The sequence below is a fragment of the Melospiza melodia genome, chromosome 10, assembly GCF_035770615.1.
Source record: "Melospiza melodia melodia isolate bMelMel2 chromosome 10, bMelMel2.pri, whole genome shotgun sequence".
In the NCBI taxonomy this organism is placed as follows: Eukaryota; Metazoa; Chordata; class Aves; order Passeriformes; family Passerellidae; genus Melospiza; species Melospiza melodia.
The window spans coordinates 22,082,666-22,101,493 of NC_086203.1; the positions used below are offsets into that span (position 1 = coordinate 22,082,666).

Sequence of the window (18,828 nt, forward strand, 5' to 3'; positions counted from 1 at the left end):
CACAGTCTAATTGTTACTTTATACATTAAAGCTGACATACTGCACTGCTCAGAGAAGCAGAGCTGGTTCCAGAGAGATGCATATCTAGCTTTTTTACAGGAAGTATCTAAGCTATTTGGTGGAAAGTTTACAGGAAAGAGACAGGGAGGAGAAATACACACTTAATGGTTTTGACATGCTCTCTCCTAATCTGTGTACTCTATTCTTCATCTCCAGCTAGTGTTTCACAGGGATGTACTGGCATAGCTTCACAGTCCCACTATTTGGTTTTTTTTTATTTCTCTCTCTGTGCTAAGTTCTCCACACAGTGGCACACACACTCCTTTCTGGGTGTTTTGTGTTGGTTTGCCCTTCACACATGGAGGCAGTCACTGCATAGAGAGCGCTTGAATATAGAGTAGTGTTGGCATAACGAGGGGAACGAGAGGAGCATGCTACTGGCTTGGTGGCTTGGGGAAGGGTGCTGAACTGGAGAGGGGCAGGATGACACCTGTGCAGCCCAAAGCTCTGTGTCACTGAGGAATGGTGCCATGTGTCTCCTCCTGCAGGACCAGCAGTGGGACTATGAGTGTGTCTTGGATTTGGAGGGGAGGACAGTGGTGATGGAAGCTTATGTGGAAGGAGAAGAAACAAACAAGTCCCTCTGTTATATCACCTGCCAGATGAACCAGGTGAGTGCTGTGCCATTTCACAGTTCATGCAGGTTTTGCTCAGTAGGAGAATAGGATGGAAGGCAAGCTCTGGAGTAAAGAGCATATTTTGCAAAAGTATTTGTAGGCTATTTAGCACTCTGGGGCATTTAGCTATGATGCTGCTGCCTGCCAGTACTGGTACCTTCAACTTCAGGAAGATTGTGCAGCCTGAGCCACATGATCTGTTGCTGCACTAGCTGTGGCAGGGATGGTGCTGTCTCTGAACTGGCCAGCATGGTGCCCCTCCTGCTTTAGCTTGAGGCACTGTTGTTTGTCATTCTCTGCATCATGACTCCTGCGACGATTGTTCTTTTGTGAGAAGAAAAATGCTGGTTTGTGGTACTGATTTTGTCCTTGGTGATAGAAGTAGGCCTGTGGATTATAAAATTATCAGGGAAAGCTAAAACAGACATGTACACTTCTGGATGCTGTGTGAATTTTACTTAAGGCAAGATTTGCAAGCAGAGATGTTATTTTTACTTCACAAACTCATATAGTTAAGGGGGAAGAACAACACAAGCTCTTGTGCACAAGCCCTGCAGACCAATTGTGATCCTACATTGTCAGCTCTACTGAAATTATATAAATGCCAGCTTGAGCAGCTTTCTGAGCAGGTGGCTTGTAGATAGGAATTGGCCACTTAGGAATGCAGTTAGGAAGTTAGACGAGTATTGTTGTGAGCACAGACTGGGTTTTCAGTGTTCATCTTAGTGAACCTAAACCTGCTGCTCTTTCTAGAGCAGAATTGTGACTGTGAACCATGAGGACAAGCCTGTGCTGCCACTGCCCCAACTAACACAGCCTTGTCTGCATGCATGGAAGTTCCATGTAGGCTGTTTGTGCCATGTGCTGTTCAGTATTGAGGCTTCTTGCCCATTCAGCTGGTTTGTTTTTGCCTGAGTTAAGTCCTCTTGATGATCTTTGTCTTTGCAGTACAGTTACACAGCACCTCAACTCGAATTCAATGCTGTGGTGTTTGTGCAGAGGCGACGGCACCTTCGAGTGGACAGTGCTGCAGATCTTCATGGTAGGAGTGCAACACCTTCCCAGTAAAAACACAGCAGATGAGGTGGAAGGGAATTGAGAAATCCTCAAATGAGGCTTTTTATACTTGTGGTAGTCCTATCATAAGAAAACTAAGGAAAGCAGAGCTGCACTTGTGTCACTTGTCACGGGGGCAGGAGGAGAGTGGGGTCTGTACAAGACACCAGGTTGCTGGGTTATGCTGTGCCCTGTGGGGATGTTTGCAGGTACCTCTGAATTTTTCTCCTTTGCAGTGACTTTTTACAACTGCTCTGTGGGACACACTGATTGTAGCCGCTGCCAAACAGCTGACTCAAAGTACAACTGTGTGTGGTGTGGAGGTGACAACCCCAGCTGTATCTTCAGGGGCTCTTGCAAAGAAGAAATTGAAGACCTGTGTCCAGCACCTCTCATTCACTCTGTGAGTAATTTGCTCACTGGTGTACTGCACACAGGGCAAGGAGGGCTCCGTTCTGCAGTGGAAATCAAAGGGCTGTGAACTCAGAGAGCAAACACTACAGCTCTTTCATTTATTGACCTTCTGAAGAGGAAGTTCAGTTGGAGTCTCCAGTGTTGTGAGAATTCTAGACTGTTGTTGCTGGGCTTTCAGTTTGCTAATAGAGAACGGTGGGGAATGATTCATTTGTATCTCAGCTGAAACTGGCACACCAGAATCATTCAGGAGCTGGGAAATGGTCCACAGGATGGATCCTCCAACTGTCCTGAGCCAGACCCTGGAACAGGTTGGCCCAACTAAGCCTGGGGCAGAGGAGGGTAAAACCTAATGGCAACAGCACAGCAATGATGGGAAAGGCATGACAGGTTCCTGGAAATAATTATTTTTTGTCTGTTTATTTTAAATGTTTCTTGCTAACTGCCACATGACAAGTGTCTGTAGCCATGTGTCCCTTTTGCTGTCAGCTTGTCCTCCCTTCAGTGGCACACAACATCCATGTGCTGCATCTTGTCTTAGTTTACCTTGGATGCTGCTCAGGGACAGAGCTTTGACATTTGTGCAGCATGCAATTCATTGTTGTCCTGATGCTGAGGGGGGAATGGTGCTTGCTGCTTCAATACTAGTAACATGTATTGGCTTGTGCATTCCCACTCTTCAGCAGAAATGCCCTGTGGAGTGGTCAGCATGTTGATGGGAAGGCAAAGTAGGGCAGTCTTTGCCTTCTAAGTGGATTACCACCTCTGGGTGGGGACTGCTGGCATCAGCGAGGTCTGAGAAAGAAGGCTCCAACTGTGATGTTCTTTATGGCCTTTCTTCTGGTGAGACTGCAGCCTGGGACTAGTCCAAGCCAGTAAAAGGAGTCAACAGCAGTGACCTGAACAGGCAGAGTTTGCACCAGGGCAGCTGAAGGGCCCTGTGCTGTAGATCAGTCACCAGACTGTGGAGGTCTGAGATGCTGTGACATTTACACGTGCGCGGATGTCTTTGCAGGTGTACCCCCTGTCTGGACCAGTGGAAGGTGGCACTAGAATCACCATCACTGGCTCAAACCTCGGGCAGAAACATCAAGACATTGCAGAAACTGTCACTGTTGCAGGAATTCCCTGTGCCGTAGATGCTCAAGAGTATGAGATCTCTAGCAGGTAGAGTATCTGTGAAACCTCCCAGAGGCAGGCGCTGGCTTTTCCCTTGGCTGCTGACCCAGCCTTAGATGTCTTTGCCTTTGCTGTAGTAGGTGCTGAGCCCTGCCCATTCCCAGGAAATGCCCTGAGTAAGGTCACTGTGTGAGCACTTGCTGAGGCAGTGACCCTAGAGAGATAAGAGTGTGTACAAGGTGACAGCCAAACAGTGATGCCTTGTTCCAACCACACTGCCCAGACAGCATGGAGCTGTGGGCTCAGAACCCTGCAATTTCATGGGTGTCTCACTCAACCACAGGAGATTTCAATAAAGCAAAGGACGTGGCTTGTGCAAGTGTCACTGATAGGGAAATAGCCTGACTGTGTTAACACAGGGTGAGGATGGGAGCATGTGGTTGAAGGCAGACCCCTAGACTATCAGTCTTCACTTGCTAGCAAGACTTCCCCCCAGGAACAAACTCAAAGAAAAGATCCTCCCTGCCAGGGACAGATGAGGGCATCCTGGTGGGCCCAGTGCCACTCTTTTGGTGGCCAGGAATGCCTGACAGGTCACACAGTGCTTGTAAAAGTAGTGGCAAGGAGAAGGATGAGAAGCAGAAAGACCTATCCTCCTGAATCTGGCTCATGTCAGTGATAGAGAATTGTGCAGCTGGTGTGTCTGGCCAGGGCAGAACAAAATAATAAAGCAGTAGTTAGGTGTTAAGAGGTATGAATGGGGGATAAGGAGAAAAGGACATTTGTGTAGTTGGCCCGTGACAGGGCAGGTAGGTGGGAGCTTTGGACAAGGGAGGGAGAGGAGCCAAACAACCAGCAGGAGAAGAGGAGGGAAATTGTGAGTAAATTCTTGTCAGAGCTATCACAAACATGTTTTTCCATTTCATGGTAGCAGTAGTTGTAGCACCCTTCCCTCTAGGAGCCAGGTAAGATCCTGCTGGGAATGGCTTGCTGTGTTGAGCAGTGTTGTCCTGTCTGTGCAATTTGTTTGTCTGAATCCATCTGCTTTCTGTTTTCATCCTAGAATTAGAGCTTAATCTTTCTGGGGTTAGCACTGTCTGTGTTCTGTATCTGTAAATCACCTGGCATCACAGGGTCTTGGTTTGGACTGCACTAAGTTCAAATTCCTCAGCCTCTTTAGTTGAGGGGATATAGCTGTGAACCTGGAACCTGCTCCTGAGCAAGGCCCAGACAAAATTAATCTCCTGCTATGCAGGAGGGCTGGGAAGTCTCCTGCAGATTAGCTTTTCTGTTAGCAAATGAGTGCTGTAACATGGGACTCCTTGCTGCTCTGTTCTAAGTACAGTTAGACTTTTCATCTTTTCAGCATCTCCCATAGCAAATTATGTCTGGAAAAAGGGCTGGGAGGAATGGCTGGTGCAGATCAGAAGATCTGGCTGGTTGGAGAGGCCACTTGCTAAAGACCAGTGACAGCTAAACCCAGGTCTTGAGTCTTCTGCATCAGACACAGCACTAATGTGTGGATTGACCACTGCTGGCCTGAGGTCCCTCCAGATGCAACTGATTTTGATCATCTCTGGAATATAGAAGAGTTCTTGGACTCTGTGTATCTGTGACACAGTGGGATTCATCCTGTCTGTCCCAGAAATAGTAATTTTAGATAGGATGAGCATGTTTGAAACTGGTCCCTGCTTTTTTCTGCTGCACCTAACCCAGCTTTTTTAGAGGTATTTCTTGATGTTTGGTTGCATATTCTGAGCATCAGATAAGGCTGGAAGGAGGGAACTGATGTTGCTAGATGGTTTTAGGCCGTGCTGCAGTGGATGCAGCTCCCCTGCTCTCCCCTGGTGTGACTTTGTTCTTGGATTGTCCTGCAGCATCGTGTGCGTCACCGGCGGGAGCTGGACCGAGAGGTTTGGGCACATCGTGGTGGAGGTGCCTGGAGGAGGCCGTGGGGTTTCTGGTCATGTTTTCACTTACCAGGTAATAGAACTAAAATACCTCCCCTCTTTTCCCAGTATCTCTGCTAAATGGCTGTTTATTGCATGAACTTACAGGACTCTACCAGGCCCTTGCTGCTGGTATTTTTATCTGATTTTTCTGCTGCTTGTGTTGTGTGGTGTGCTGGTTTGGTTTTTTTTTTTTCGTTTGGTTTTGTTTGTTCCTCCCTCACCCCCCTTTGGATTATAAGAACAGCTGTACTGGTAATACTAAAGATCCTGTAGTCTAGTGATTTTATTTCTTTTTTTGACAATGGTAGCTGTTAAATACTTAAGGATACTCTGTATTTTTCCTGTTTCCAACTTGAAGACTTTTTTTTTTGATGACTGAACATCTTACAAAGACTTCTGACTTTTCTTTTGTTAATATGCAAATTGCTGTTTGAACATGCTTTTATCTTCTGACCTTCAGCAGCTGGTGCCAGTAAGTCCAAAATTCCTGTGCATTGTGTGGAGCAATGCTTCCTATCATTTTAAAACATGTTTCTGATAACTTTTTGATATCTTAAACCCAGCAACTATGAAATAATACTTAAGTAACTTTTAAATACAATTGCTTCTTTTTCTTCCTTTCTGTGCAATTTACAAGAGATTCTGACAAGTCTTGAGTTGTTCCATGTTTGGTTTGATAGAACCATTTTATGTACTAGATTATGCTTGTTGCTCTTCTTTGGGTTATCACCAGGATGCTATTTAGAGACTAGCAACGGTGTACATGTTTGCTTTTTATCCTTTAGTCTCTTTCCTCCTTCTTACTTCATGGATCTTGCTTTTTGTTTGTCAGGAGTGACTTACTTGTGTCACTTGGCTAAATTTTGCAGCAGCTCCTCAGTTGTACTAAGTTTTTTTTAGTACAGCACAGGTCTCAACAAAAATTCTTAGGGCTCCCTGCTGCTAATCTCCTCATCTGTTAGGCAAACAAGCAATTTATTTTCTACCTTGTTTTTCTTAAACTGAGTTATTAATCCAGTTACTGATCTGAACAATCCCTTTGGACTGTTAATCCTCAGGTTTGTGTGTGAGGCTCAGAGCTCTGCTGTTTGCAGCATCCATATGCCGTTGGCACTCTGTGGAGAGGTCCTTGATTCATGGTTCTTGCTGGTGTTATTGATCCCTCCTCTGCTCAGTAAAGTAGCTGCTAGAGTACAGCTGAGGCCTGGCTGTAGTTTGGATCTGTAGCTTCTATTTTCAGAGCATTGTAGGGTACTGAACACATACTGCTGTTTTCTTTCCTTGTCTTGTCTTTTGAGGTCCTTGTCATTCACTTCCCTTTTATTTTTTTTTCTTCCCTCTTCTAGAATCCAGAGCTGAAATCCATTGTTCCAACCCAGGGTCCCAAAGCAGGAGGAACCTGCCTTACCCTTCTAGGCTCAAAGCTGCTGACTGGGCATCCTAATGAGATCAGTGTCCTGCTTGGAGACCTCCCCTGCCAAATGTAAGATCAAAACTTGCCAGTATGCTATCTGTGCACTGTCCTGAGTCCCTCCTAGATCCTCCCAGGGTGTGATGCTGCATGGAGCAGCTGGAGCTCTGCTTTCCTCTGTGTTTCAGGGGATCTTCCCTGTGAGAGTCATGGCAGCAACCTCAACCATCTTAGATGCTGGCCCACCTTCCCTGGGCATGAGCAGGGCTGCACACCTCTGTTCTGCCTGTCCCTTGACAGGACTGTAACCCACCCTGACACTTTGCTTTTGCTGGTGGGGAGCTGCAGTTGGCTTCTGCAGCCTGATCCCAAGAGCTGCTTGTTTCCTTGCACCCAGGGACACAAATCTGCCTCACCTCACTGCTGGTGAGGAGGTGCACATGCCTTGGTAGCATGTGTCCAGTCCCTTCAGTCTGGACACTGATTGTACCTGCTTTTTGTCTGTGTGCTGCTCCCAATAGCTGCCCAGCAATTGTTACTTGCACAGATAAGGCACAAGAGCTTTTATCATGAGAGTCAGGAAAATAGCAGAAGAGGTTTGCAGACTCTCTATGAAGAGAAAGACACAGTACTGTAAAATCTGTCTCTGCAGTGGCTGTGTTAATCCCTTGTTTTTCTTGTCTCTCCAAGCCTCTCTGAGATGACAGAGGATCAGCTGGCATGCCAGACAAGTCCCAGCAATGTGTCCACAGAACTCCCAGTCACCATCAAATACGGGGAGCAGGAGCGGAGATTGGAAGGATCCCTCTTTAGATATACTCTGGATCCCAACATCACTTTTGCAGAGCCACCTAAAAGTTTCCTCAGGTAGAAAGAATGAGTATCCCTTCCCCTGGGCAGTGTGCTGGGGCTGCAGCACCAATGTCATCTCTCTTGAGTAGCACTTTGGGGTTGAAGCCAGGCTTGTCAGAGTGAGCATAAACTGAAGGATGGACAGAATTGAGCTAATGAATTACAGGTGAATCAGATCAACTCCTTTTGCCTTTCAGTGGAGGGAGAGTGCTCAGAGTTCATGGATACAACTTGGATGTTGTACAGAAACCAAAGATCCGAGTTACGGTTTCTCCATCTGAACGCCGGCGCCGAGGAGCGGGGCGATGGCGAAGGATCGTCCCGGACTCTGAGTGTCCTGAGGGCTCTCTGTGCAGCATCCAGCAGGTAGCACAGCACTCTGTGAGGGTGTGGGTGCACAAGGGTTGATGTTCCACCTCTGAAGAAGTGGCCTTTCTGACCCTAGGGCTTTTTTCCTCCCACCACTTGCTGTTATCTGCTTGGATCATGCTAACAGTCTTGGCCTATGGAAGTGTACTCTGCCAGGCTGAGAGGTTAAGCACTTCCACAAACATTTCCATGGGATGGGTCTGCCTCTGCCTAGAGATGTGCAGGACTGTGATGTGGGACAGAAATAGCAATGCAGCAGGGTGGAGATAAAGGAATCTACATCTGAGCCAGAGAGTTTGTGTTGCTCAGTGCGTCTGTGCTTCAGATTCTTCCTTTTGCATATTTCAGTCTGTCCCTGTAGTTCCTGGGATGTCTTTCACTCTGACATACAAAACTAGGCAGAGAAATTACCAGCACCACAATTATTTTCTGCTCTCCTGCTGCCAGTCTGCTGAGATGGGTCATTACAGAGATATTGATGTGGTCATCAAGGTCACAGAGCATGCAGCAGAGTTTGCAGAGGTAGAGGGTGGTTTGGCTGCCCGAGTACAAGAAGGATTTGCATCATTAGTGCAAATGATGATGGGCTTCCTGTCATAAATGTGCTCCTGATGCACATGCATCAATAAAAGCTGGTTTTATCAATGTTCTTATGAAAGATTTGTGACTGTAGGGCAGAAAAAAAAATGCTCTAATGCTTTCATTGAATGTACAAAACATATCCAACCAGGCATGGGAACACTTTCACAGAAGCATTCAGAGTGGGAAAACAGCCTTGCATTGAAGATGTTTGGTCCTATTCTCTCAGAGCAGGGAAATCTAAAGCTGGTCTCTCTCCAGAATTTGCTGCCAGGGGAATGTCAGAGCTGATTCCCACTGCTGAGACCTTCCAACAAAACCAGTGCTATGAAAGCTTTCCTTTAGAGCAACATGGGGAATTCCTCAGATCTTGGATTTTTCCCCTTTACAGTTAAGCAGGGTTCTTCTGGCATTTCTCCAGACTAGAAGAATGCAGACTGGCCCCAGATTGTTTGGGGTGGAAAGTATTGCCAAGCTGCAGGAGAAGCACTGGTGTTCCATTACTGACACATTTTTTTGCCTTTTCCACTTAGTTTGAAGAACCATGTCTCGTTAACTCTTCCTACCTGATCCTGTGCAAAACTCCAGCCATTAACCTGCTGTTGAGGAGTGTCCGAATCAAACTGGAATTTATTCTGGATAATCTGAGCTTTGATTTCAACTCACTGCATCCCATGCCTTTCTCTTATGAAGTCAACCCCATCCTAAAACCATTGAATGCTGAGGACCCTGCCAAACCATATCGTCACAAGCCAGGAAGTGTCATCTCTGTGGAGGTAAGACAAAAACCAGCTGGAATTCATGTTCCTTGTATGAAATTTTAAGTTTGTGTCATACAGCATCCAAGGTTTTTAAAGCATTTGACAGGTTGCAACCTGTCACAGCACATCTGCTTTGGCCTGTGAGAAACAGTTCATAAGAGGAGGGAAAAGTGCATCAAAAAAGCCTCCTGAGTCCATAAATAATTTCTAGGGCTTCAAAGGGCTTATGGAAACTTCTGTGGTTTGTTTTTGGGGTTTTATTTAATCCTAATAAATTGTTTGTATATGAGATATTAGTACTACATTATCCCCACATCCTGTTCTCAGCTGCTAACTCTATCATAACTACTTCAGTTTCATCCAGAAATAATTTAGGAGTAAAAGAATCCTGCCAGTGGGAAAGACCTGTGACTAAGGGAAGGCAGAAACATCACTCATTAAAGATTATACAGAAGAGCACAGTGACTCTATTTTACTGTACATGCAAGAAAAAAATTGAGGTATTTTGTTTGTATGGAAAGGTACTTTTCAGTCCAGTATTCTTAAAGAAGGTAATGGCTGCAGCTGTAGGTGCAAATTCTCCACATGCTGTCCTTTTGCATATGGGTGAAAAACTCTGAAGATGTAAAAGCATAGAAATGCCTAGACCACTGCCATTGGAGTTGAATGCATCATGGAGATGTAGGGCAGGTTGAGAAGACTGGAAGAGAACTTTAAAAGACAAGGAGGTTGATCTGTCAGCCTGTTGGGATACCCTGACAGAGCTCTGGGCTTAGAAAGCATTAAAGCATAAAAATGTAATTAACATCAGTCAGCATGGTTTTATTAAAAAAAGAAAAAGTCTTAATATCCCAAAATTAAAGCAAATAAGAGAAATAGCACAGATATGTTATACCTTTGAAAGGCATTGATTGACTCAGCTGAGTGTGCAGGTTAACTGACATGAGACTACCTTTTTAAATATACAGAGTGAAGAGCTGAGCTTAGCTGGGTTTCGCTGAAGAGCCTTAAGAGGACAGGCTATTTATAACTGTACTTATGCAGTGTGCTACAGGTCCTAAAGCTAAATCTGAATCATATGCAACTGAATTTTTTAGCTTACAAACTTAACTCCTGCAGCCTATTCACATGTGAGCATAAACAAAGAAGAAAAAAGGCTGCTTTCATCTCATGGTATCGGTCTCCTCCGTCTTCTCTGAAGCCATGGTAATTCATAGTTGTTTTTTCACTGATCTCATGTGCTGTCCAAATGTATTTCAGGGGGAAAATCTAGATCTGGCTATTTCCAAGGATGAAGTTATGGCTATGATTGGGGAAGGCATCTGTGTGGTGAAGACACTAACAAGGAATCACCTGTACTGCGAGCCGCCCTCGGAGCAGCCGGCTCCGCGGCACCGCACCAAGCGCGAGGGCACGGACCTGCTCCCGGAGTTCACGGTAGGGCATCAGCAGCACTGCCAGGAACCCTGGCATTTCTAGAGGCATGTGCAAGAAGTGGGAGTGGGATGTGAAGTTAGGAAAGGTACAAGCCCTGCTGAGGGATGGGGGAGGTAACAGGGGTGGCAGGGAACTGGTCTTGTTCTCAAATTCTGCTCTTAAAGGCTAAAGTTGTCTGAAAGTAAACAGTATAGCTGGGTTCACTGCTGTGGGACAGCTCTTCTGGGCAGCTGTGTGCCCCCTGTGCTCATTCTGGAGAAGCCCTGTGGCTTTGTATTTAATTCCTGCACAGTGGAATGGAATCATCGTGGCTAATGCTTACTATTCACAGGTTCAGATGGGAAACCTGAACTTCCTCCTGGGCCGAGTGCAGTATGACACAGAGAGCCAGCTCACCTTCCCACTGGAGGCACAGATTGGTTTGGGTGTTGGTGCATCCTTTGTGGCACTGATTGTTCTGGTCATTGTCTTCATATACAGGTAAGAAGTGCTGGCATGGGTGAAGCCTTTAAGTTCCTCTCAGTGTTTTTCAGTGGGTGTCACCAAGCATGTACATCTTGGGCCTAAACGAGGCTACAATTTTCTTTATTTTGTGCCAAATTCTGAGCCCCTGGTGGTGTTGGATGCAGGAAGCATGTTGCACTGCTAGTCACAGTCTGCACTGTGGTTCATTAGAATCTAACAGGTGCTTCAAGAGACACATCTAGTTTATTGTATACTGTGTGGTGTCCTGCAAAATTGATGCTTTGTAGAAATTGCCTCAGCCCTGGCAGCAGCATAGCAGTTGGCAAGGACAGTCCCTGGGCTAGTGCCACCAAGAACAATTTTCCTTCTTATTGCAGGAGGAAGAGCAAACAGGCTCTGAGGGATTACAAGAAAGTTCAAATCCAACTGGAAAATCTGGAAACGAGTGTTCGGGACAGATGCAAAAAGGAATTCACAGGTCATTCACTGAGCTCCTGGGTTTCTGCAGCTTCAGGGAAACTTGGAGAACTTCCCTCAACTCTACCTCTCTTCCCATTCCTGTGTACTTGTCTGTGTAGCTCAGAGCAGGCGATAATTTATCCGGTGCCACTGCATAGAAACATAGAGCCAAATTCTTCCTTTTTTAATTGTTTAATTCAGGGCACAGTGATTTATACAGACCTCTCTCATTCTCCACTTCATCCTCCAGACTCAGGTGAAGAGGTAAAAGTCAAGACAGCACAATTGGAGGGATCTTAGGACAACTACTAGCCCAGTCTTTGTGTAGGGCAAATTGAATTACAGCCCGTATTCTAAGCTTACATGTTTTATACTTCAGCTCTTTACAACTGTGGGATTCTGAAACTCTGCAGGTCACTGAGACTGTAGTCTCCAATTAATGTGTGAAGGAGTGAGGAGCAAGTATCTAGTACTCTATTTTTGCTGTTGGTAATGCCTGTAACCACAGATGTGTGTTGAACAGTGGCTTCCTCTTTACAAAATTGGAAACCAGCTCCTGATTGGAACATTCCTCATGCTTTTTCTCCTGCTGCCTAGTCTAGCTTTAAATGTTCTAGCAATGAGACCCCAATATGCCTCTTTCTGAGAGGAAACATCCTTCCTGTTTCTCAGTCCCATGCTGCTGGCCCTGGTTCTTCCACTTACCTCATGCTCTGCGCCATCACTTGAGATCATGTCAGTTGTGTCATCCTCATGGGCATTTTCCTTTCCCTCAGACCTGATGACTGAGATGATGGACCTCACAAGTGACCTTGTGGGCACAGGGATCCCCTTCCTGGACTACAAGTCCTATGCAGAACGCATTTTCTTTCCTGGCCACCGTGAGTCCCCACTGCAGAGGGACCTTGACATCCCTGAGTGCCGACGGCAAACAGTGGAGCAGGGCTTGGTCCAGCTCTCCAACCTCCTCAACAGCAAACTCTTCCTCACAAAGGTAATGTCCCTCTCTCTGCTGGCAGCCTGCTGCGGGGCCAGAGCCATGGCACTGGCAGCAGGAGGTGGGCAGTGTCTGTTAAGGTTCTTTCCTTAATAGTTATCTGCACCTCTTCTTCCAAGAGCCAGCAGCTGTGACTGCTTTGTTTGCAGCAGAGTCACACATTGGCTTTTCTGTCTCCCACCAGTTCATCCACACTCTGGAGATCCAGCGCACTTTCTCTCCCAGAGACCGGGCCTATGTGGCATCGCTGCTCACGGTGTCGCTGCATGGGAAGCTGGAGTACTTCACTGACATCCTCAAAACACTCCTGAACGACCTTGTGGAGCAGTATGTGGCCAAGAACCCCAAGCTGATGCTGCGGAGGTGAGTGAGCCAGCCATGGTCCCACTCCTGAGGGGACAGAGCCTTTCTGCCTGGTTGGCAAACTCTGAAAAGCTCTGCCAAGTCTTGTAATCCCACTTTGCTGTTTAGAGGTCTCTTGAGTTCACAGTCATGCCATGTTTGGAAGCTGAACTGAGATATCTCCCATGTTTAGATCCCCAATAGTCTTCTATCTGGTCATCCTTCTGATCTGAACACATTTCCATTGTTTGAGACCTGCCAGAGGCTTGCCACTGTTCCTGCTTCTTGTCTCTCCAGTTCTGTGATTTGGTGCCTCCTTCAGGCTGACAAGTGCTTCCAGTAAGCAGTGTAAAAAGCATTAACTGTGCTGGTCTTGAAAGGATTTTCTTTCCTCTCCATTCTGTATTGTGACTTAGTCTGCCTTTCTTCCAAAGGGCACAAATCTTTACTTCCAAATCTCCCCCAGTTCTGCACCACATTTCTGGGACCAACCTGATGCTCTTTTTCAGGACAGAAACCGTGGTAGAGAAGCTGTTGACCAACTGGATGTCCATCTGCCTGTACGCCTTTGTGAGGGTGAGCTCTTTGTCCCATTGTAATGTAGAGGGGCCAAAAGAGGGGAGACAGGCACGGCTTTGCTTTGTGCCTCACTCAGAGCTGAAATAGTGCCAGGGTCACCTTGTATTTCAGGGTGAAGGATAAGGGCTGGGCTGCTCACTGGGAATGGGGATTCTTAAATCAGCATCAATACCACTTGTTTCCAGGATGTGTCACCAGGTCATGGAGGCCTCAGTGTAGCTCCTTTATCTTGAAACACACAGGACACAGGCTGATCTGTGCATGGGAGGACAGATGCTGGTCTAATTCCTTTTCTAGAGGGCTGGGGAGGCAGCAAGGATTCTCTCAGATTAGTGACACAGAGGCAGAACAATGCCTTGGTGATGTGCATTTCTCTGGTAGCTGGACAGTGCACTTTTCCTGTGCATGGAGCAGGAGCTGTTGGCACAGGCTCTGTCTTTGCCTGCTGTGGCTCAGCTGCCATATCCTCAGTCCTGCTTGATATCCATGTTTCCACGCCTGAGGTTCTGCTGGGAGGAGCAAGCTGAATTTCTCTCCTTCCTTTCCATGCCAGGATTCTGTTGGGGAGCCCCTTTACATGCTGTTTCGAGGAATCAAACACCAGGTGGATAAAGGGCCAGTTGACTGGGTGACAGGGAAAGCCAAATATACCCTGAATGACAACCGCCTTCTGAGAGAGGACCTGGAGTACCGCACTCTGGTAAGTGCCAAATCTTCTGTCCTCTTGTACACCAGGGCTGGATGTCTCTGCTCCCATAACCAAAGCACAAGTGCAGCACATCCTGCCACTGTCTCCTAGGAGCCAGGTTTGTTCCAGCAGCACAGGTTCGTAAATGATGAAGAGCTCTGCTAAATCAGGCACTTTTGCCCCAGGCTGATGGGAGCCTTCACCACACTCATCTGGTGTACGTGCTGTGCTGTGTCTAGAAATAAGGGGTGACGTTGCTGATGGCACCTCGAAGCTCCTGCCCAATGCTCTTGAACCGGCTTCCAGCTCTTGACACAGGGCTAAGAATACAAGATGAGGTGTTTAACATCTGTGATGTTTTATCTTCTGAATCTCCCAGTGAAAGGACTAGCTGTTAACTTGCCTGAATGCCAGCCATCAAAGGTGTAAATGTGTCAGATGTAATCTTATCAGCTGAGTAGCTGTGACCTTTTCTTCCCCAGACCTTAAATGCTTTGACACAAGCAGGAGTTGGTGCAGGAGGGGCAGAAGAATCTCAAGGGATTTCTGCGAAAGTGCTGGACTGTGACACCATAACGCAGGTGAAGGAGAAAATCCTAGATCAGATCTATAAAGGGACACCATACTGTCACCGGCCAGACCCAGACACCCTGGACCTCGGTGAGCAGAGCTCTTTGGTGACAAAACTCAGTGAGGAAGTGAAGGAATGGTGATTCAGTGTCTGTGCACAGCAGCCTGGCATGTGTGACATTTGTCGTTCTGTGCTGAGTGTGCAGAATCACTGACCACCCTGGCTGAGCACAACAGGGAGGAGGCTGTAACAGAAAGAGGTAGGGATGGGAAAAAAGCAGTTGGGGTCACCCTCTTTCACTTCATGGTGTTCTTTGCCAGACTCAGACCACAGCAATGGCTTAGTCCAAGGGATATGGAAAAAGTGTGGGAGGGGAGGAGGATTTGAGTGCAGTGCAAAGATGCTGTGGGCATAGACTGGCACTTCCTGGCAGCCTTTTAATAATATATGTCAGGGAGGATTTTGTCCATGGTAGCTAATGAATGATAGAACTTACATTGGGAGAGAAAACACTCAGTTTTCCATCTTCTTAATTCTGTTGATTTAGGGATGAGAAGGTACTGAGGAAATAGTAGCTGATAAGAACTATGGGTGCATGTTTGTGGTTTGAGCCACCTCCTTGGAGAGTCACAATCTGACAGAATTTGTAGGAACACGACAGGTGGAACATGGGAGGCCATGAGGCCACCTGTCTCTGTGCTCAGAGGGGTCTGTCCTGGGACTGCAGGAGTCAGCATCATGACAGACACTTGCTCAGGTTATGTTGTCTGTGAAATAGCACAGGTAAAAGCTGACAAGGAGCAGAGGGTGTTTAACGAGGTCAGCCAGGTTGACGCAGATGATGGCTCGAATGAGCAGTTAATCCTTTCCTTTTCTGTGTTTCAATGGCCGTAGAGTGGAGATCAGGGCTGGCAGGTCATCTGATACTGTCCGATGAGGATGTGACATCTGTTGTTCAAGGAACTTGGAAACGTCTGAACACTCTTCAGCATTACAAGGTCAGAACCCAGTCTGCCATTGCCATATCTCTCCTCTCATCCTTGTACACACTGTCAGGCTCTGTTTGTAGCTCTGGCTCCTGGTGAACCACTGTCAGAAGGCTGGACCTTTCTTGCAGAGCATATTCAAATTAAGTCAGTACTGTGGCTGCAGCCTGACTTCCTCAAACACGACCCTGTCCTTTCCCCATACCTGAGATGTGGGCATGTGTAGGGCTTGGAAGGATAGGCACAAGTTCATACTGCAGTGAAGGTGATGTACTGGATCTCTTCCTGTTCCAGGCCAGATCAGTCAGGAGGTGATGACACACTGAGCTGCCAAGTATCTTCTAACAATGGAAAGAGGGATTTTTTTAATTACCTTGCACCAGTGTGTTGTATCTTGCAGTATGTTAGTACCTTGCTGCAACATGTTCTAGATCTGAATGACCTCAATCCCTGAGTATTATCTTCGTTGTGCTTTGAACGTTTGTTCTTTAATTGGTACAGACAAGATTTTCTCACCCTCAGGAAAGACAGTGATGGTGCCTCTAAATCCCTATTTCTGTCCCTATTTCTAGTGATAGTACAGCCTGTTATGCTCTACAAGCACTTGCCTATTATGCTGATGAGAAACCTGCCATTTGCTTTGAATATTGTTGTTTTCCTTGTGTGCAGGTGCCTGATGGAGCAACAGTAGCACTCGTCCCACGCCTGACCAAGCACATCCACAGGGAAAATCAGGATTACATCCCAGGAGAAAGTGAGTTTGATGACTTGTTCTCATAAAATTACTTCAGAGCACTTGCCAGTTAGTGGAACAAGTCTCTTGATGTAGCCCCAGCTTTATGCTGATATAGAAGGCTGACACATGCTTTGGACCCTCATAGGATTGTCAGGAAATGTGAAAGTTTGATCAGATGAGGTCAGAGAAAAGCAAAAGTGTGAGAGCAGAGGAAGGCTGGGCTGGGTGTGAAAATGCAGAACAAGCACAGTTGTCTGACTCTCTAGGGCTGACCACAGTCTGCAACTTGCAGAAATCTTTGTGCCTTCAGGTGCTGAACATAGCCTGAGAGGGATGATGGGATGTCAAGCAGTTTGCTTACTGCCTGGCAGAGTGGACAACCCCATGGATACTCCTGTGGCATGAGGGATAGTAGCCACAGGCTGCAGTTTAAGAGATTGAAATTGGATAGGGAACAAAACTTCTTCAGCAAAAGGGTGGTTCAACCCTGAAACAAACCACTGGGGTGGTGGGGGATCTCTGTGTGGGGAAGTTTCCAAGACCTTGAAGGTTTTGGGTGAACAAAGACAACCTGCTGTATAGTTGGCAGAAAGCTGGATAGAGGCCTCCAGAGATTCCTTCCCATCTGTGTTTCTGTTATACTGGGAAATCTTGCTTTCTTGGGCCTCACTGGCCACGTCTACTGTGAGAGAGCCAACACTCATCTGTAAACAATTGCTTGGTTTAGAAACACCAATGCTGGAGGATGCAGATGAAGGTGGGATCAAACTTTGGCACCTGGTAAAACCAACAGAAGAGCCAGAGCTTCCCAAGCATCGGCGTGGGAGCTTAAGGGATCGGGAGCGGGCCAAGGCAATCCCAGAGATCTATCTGACACGTCTGCTCTCAATGAAGGTGAGAAGGAGCACAGATTGTGTTGTGCTTGGGATCTTGCCTTCCTTCATATCCCCCAGCAGATTGCTGGGGTGTGTTTGAAGATGAAGCAATACCCTTTACCTGCAGTGGCTTTGGGAACATTTGAATCTCCTCTACATTTTGCTTTGTTCACAAGGTTCTCCCTGACCTCTGTTCCACACACCACAGGGCCTCCTTTCTCCTTTGTTGCTGCTCCCTTCAGTGGGGGTGGAGTGCCCTTGGATGGATGAGGGGCTGTCACTGAGAAGAAGAGGGTGACCTCTCATCTTTGAGGCCTATGCTCTCTATTCCCCTCTGCCTGTGCTGACCCTGTCCTGCTTGATTTTCCACAGGGCACTCTGCAGAAGTTTGTGGATGACTTGTTCCAGGTGATCCTCAGTACCAACCGCCCTGTTCCTCTGGCAGTCAAGTACTTCTTTGACCTGTTAGATGAGCAGGCCATGCACTATGGCATTGCAGACCCTGAGACCATCCATATCTGGAAGACAAACAGGTAGGGTGTTCCTGAGGGCCCTGGAGGAGGCACTGCTGACTTGCTTCAGGCTTGCAAAGTGACATCCACCTCTGCCTACTGAGGAGGAGCAAAATTCAAGTGCAGGGCAGCAGACCATAGGGTGAAGAGTTGGTTTTGCTGGGAGAGCAAATCAGAGAGATGCAGTAACATGTAGAATATCTTTCAGCACTGTAGCTGCCACCTCTGCTGATGCCCTTTTGCACTTCTGTCCTCTCTACAGCCTCCCCCTGCGGTTCTGGATCAACATCATCAAGAACCCCCAGTTTGTTTTTGATGTTCAGACGTCGGATAACGTGGACGCTGTGCTGCTGGTCATTGCACAGACCTTCATGGACTCCTGCACAATAGCTGACCATAAGTTAGGGCGGGTGAGTACAGAGGAGAAAGGACCATGGCTGGCACAGAGAGCTGAGTGCTGCCTTAGGAAGGCAAAAATGTTTACATAGCACCATGGGGAGAGCAGGCCAGGCTCCCCCTGGCTCCCATGTGCAGCTGGAGAGGAATGGGGACTCTTGGGAAGAGAGGAGGGAGGATCAGATTTTGTTTAGCAAAAAGAAATTGTTGAGGAATGCTCTTTATTTACAGCTTGCAGTTATTTGGGGGACAGAGCTGAATTCAGTTGGCTGTGGCAGACAGTGGGAGTCACAGGATGTAACTTGGGACATTCACATTAGCCATTAGAAAGGCTTTCCACCATCACTATTCACCCTGTGCTGAGGGTGGAACAGTCCTGCACAGGTCACCACAGATGGGATGGGTGGATCTCTGGAGCACATCATGCATCAGCTGTGCAAAGCCATAACCAGTGTGATCTCATACTGGTGATCACCCAGCTCCAGGGGGAAGGCTGGACTAGGGATCCTGGGGTGCCTTCATCAGCTCATCTCAAGGTACCTCAGACTGCATTACTAGAAGAGAGCCTGTTATTTGAAGTGCCTCTCCATGCAGA

General features: G+C 47.1%; 1 protein-coding gene across 6 annotated transcripts in view; it reads left to right on the plus strand.

The window, feature by feature from the left end:
- The window catches only part of PLXNB1 (plexin B1), a 77,270-nt gene that overhangs the window by 53,178 nt on the left and 5,264 nt on the right, over positions 1 to 18,828 (plus strand). For all 6 annotated transcript variants that reach the window (XM_063164822.1, XM_063164821.1, XM_063164817.1 and 3 more), the window contains 22 exons: positions 549 to 671; positions 1,626 to 1,719; positions 1,970 to 2,136; positions 3,163 to 3,314; positions 5,144 to 5,249; positions 6,565 to 6,701; positions 7,320 to 7,496; positions 7,679 to 7,847; positions 8,963 to 9,205; positions 10,451 to 10,627; positions 10,959 to 11,107; positions 11,470 to 11,570; positions 12,328 to 12,545; positions 12,733 to 12,911; positions 13,400 to 13,466; positions 14,023 to 14,169; positions 14,640 to 14,817; positions 15,623 to 15,726; positions 16,384 to 16,468; positions 17,178 to 17,344; positions 17,698 to 17,858; positions 18,100 to 18,247. In XM_063164822.1, coding sequence (XP_063020892.1) covers positions 549 to 671; positions 1,626 to 1,719; positions 1,970 to 2,136; positions 3,163 to 3,314; positions 5,144 to 5,249; positions 6,565 to 6,701; positions 7,320 to 7,496; positions 7,679 to 7,847; positions 8,963 to 9,205; positions 10,451 to 10,627; positions 10,959 to 11,107; positions 11,470 to 11,570; positions 12,328 to 12,545; positions 12,733 to 12,911; positions 13,400 to 13,466; positions 14,023 to 14,169; positions 14,640 to 14,817; positions 15,623 to 15,726; positions 16,384 to 16,468; positions 17,178 to 17,344; positions 17,698 to 17,858; positions 18,100 to 18,247 — 3,249 coding nt within the window. The remainder of the gene's footprint in view (positions 1 to 548; positions 672 to 1,625; positions 1,720 to 1,969; positions 2,137 to 3,162; positions 3,315 to 5,143; positions 5,250 to 6,564; positions 6,702 to 7,319; positions 7,497 to 7,678; positions 7,848 to 8,962; positions 9,206 to 10,450; positions 10,628 to 10,958; positions 11,108 to 11,469; positions 11,571 to 12,327; positions 12,546 to 12,732; positions 12,912 to 13,399; positions 13,467 to 14,022; positions 14,170 to 14,639; positions 14,818 to 15,622; positions 15,727 to 16,383; positions 16,469 to 17,177; positions 17,345 to 17,697; positions 17,859 to 18,099; positions 18,248 to 18,828) is intronic.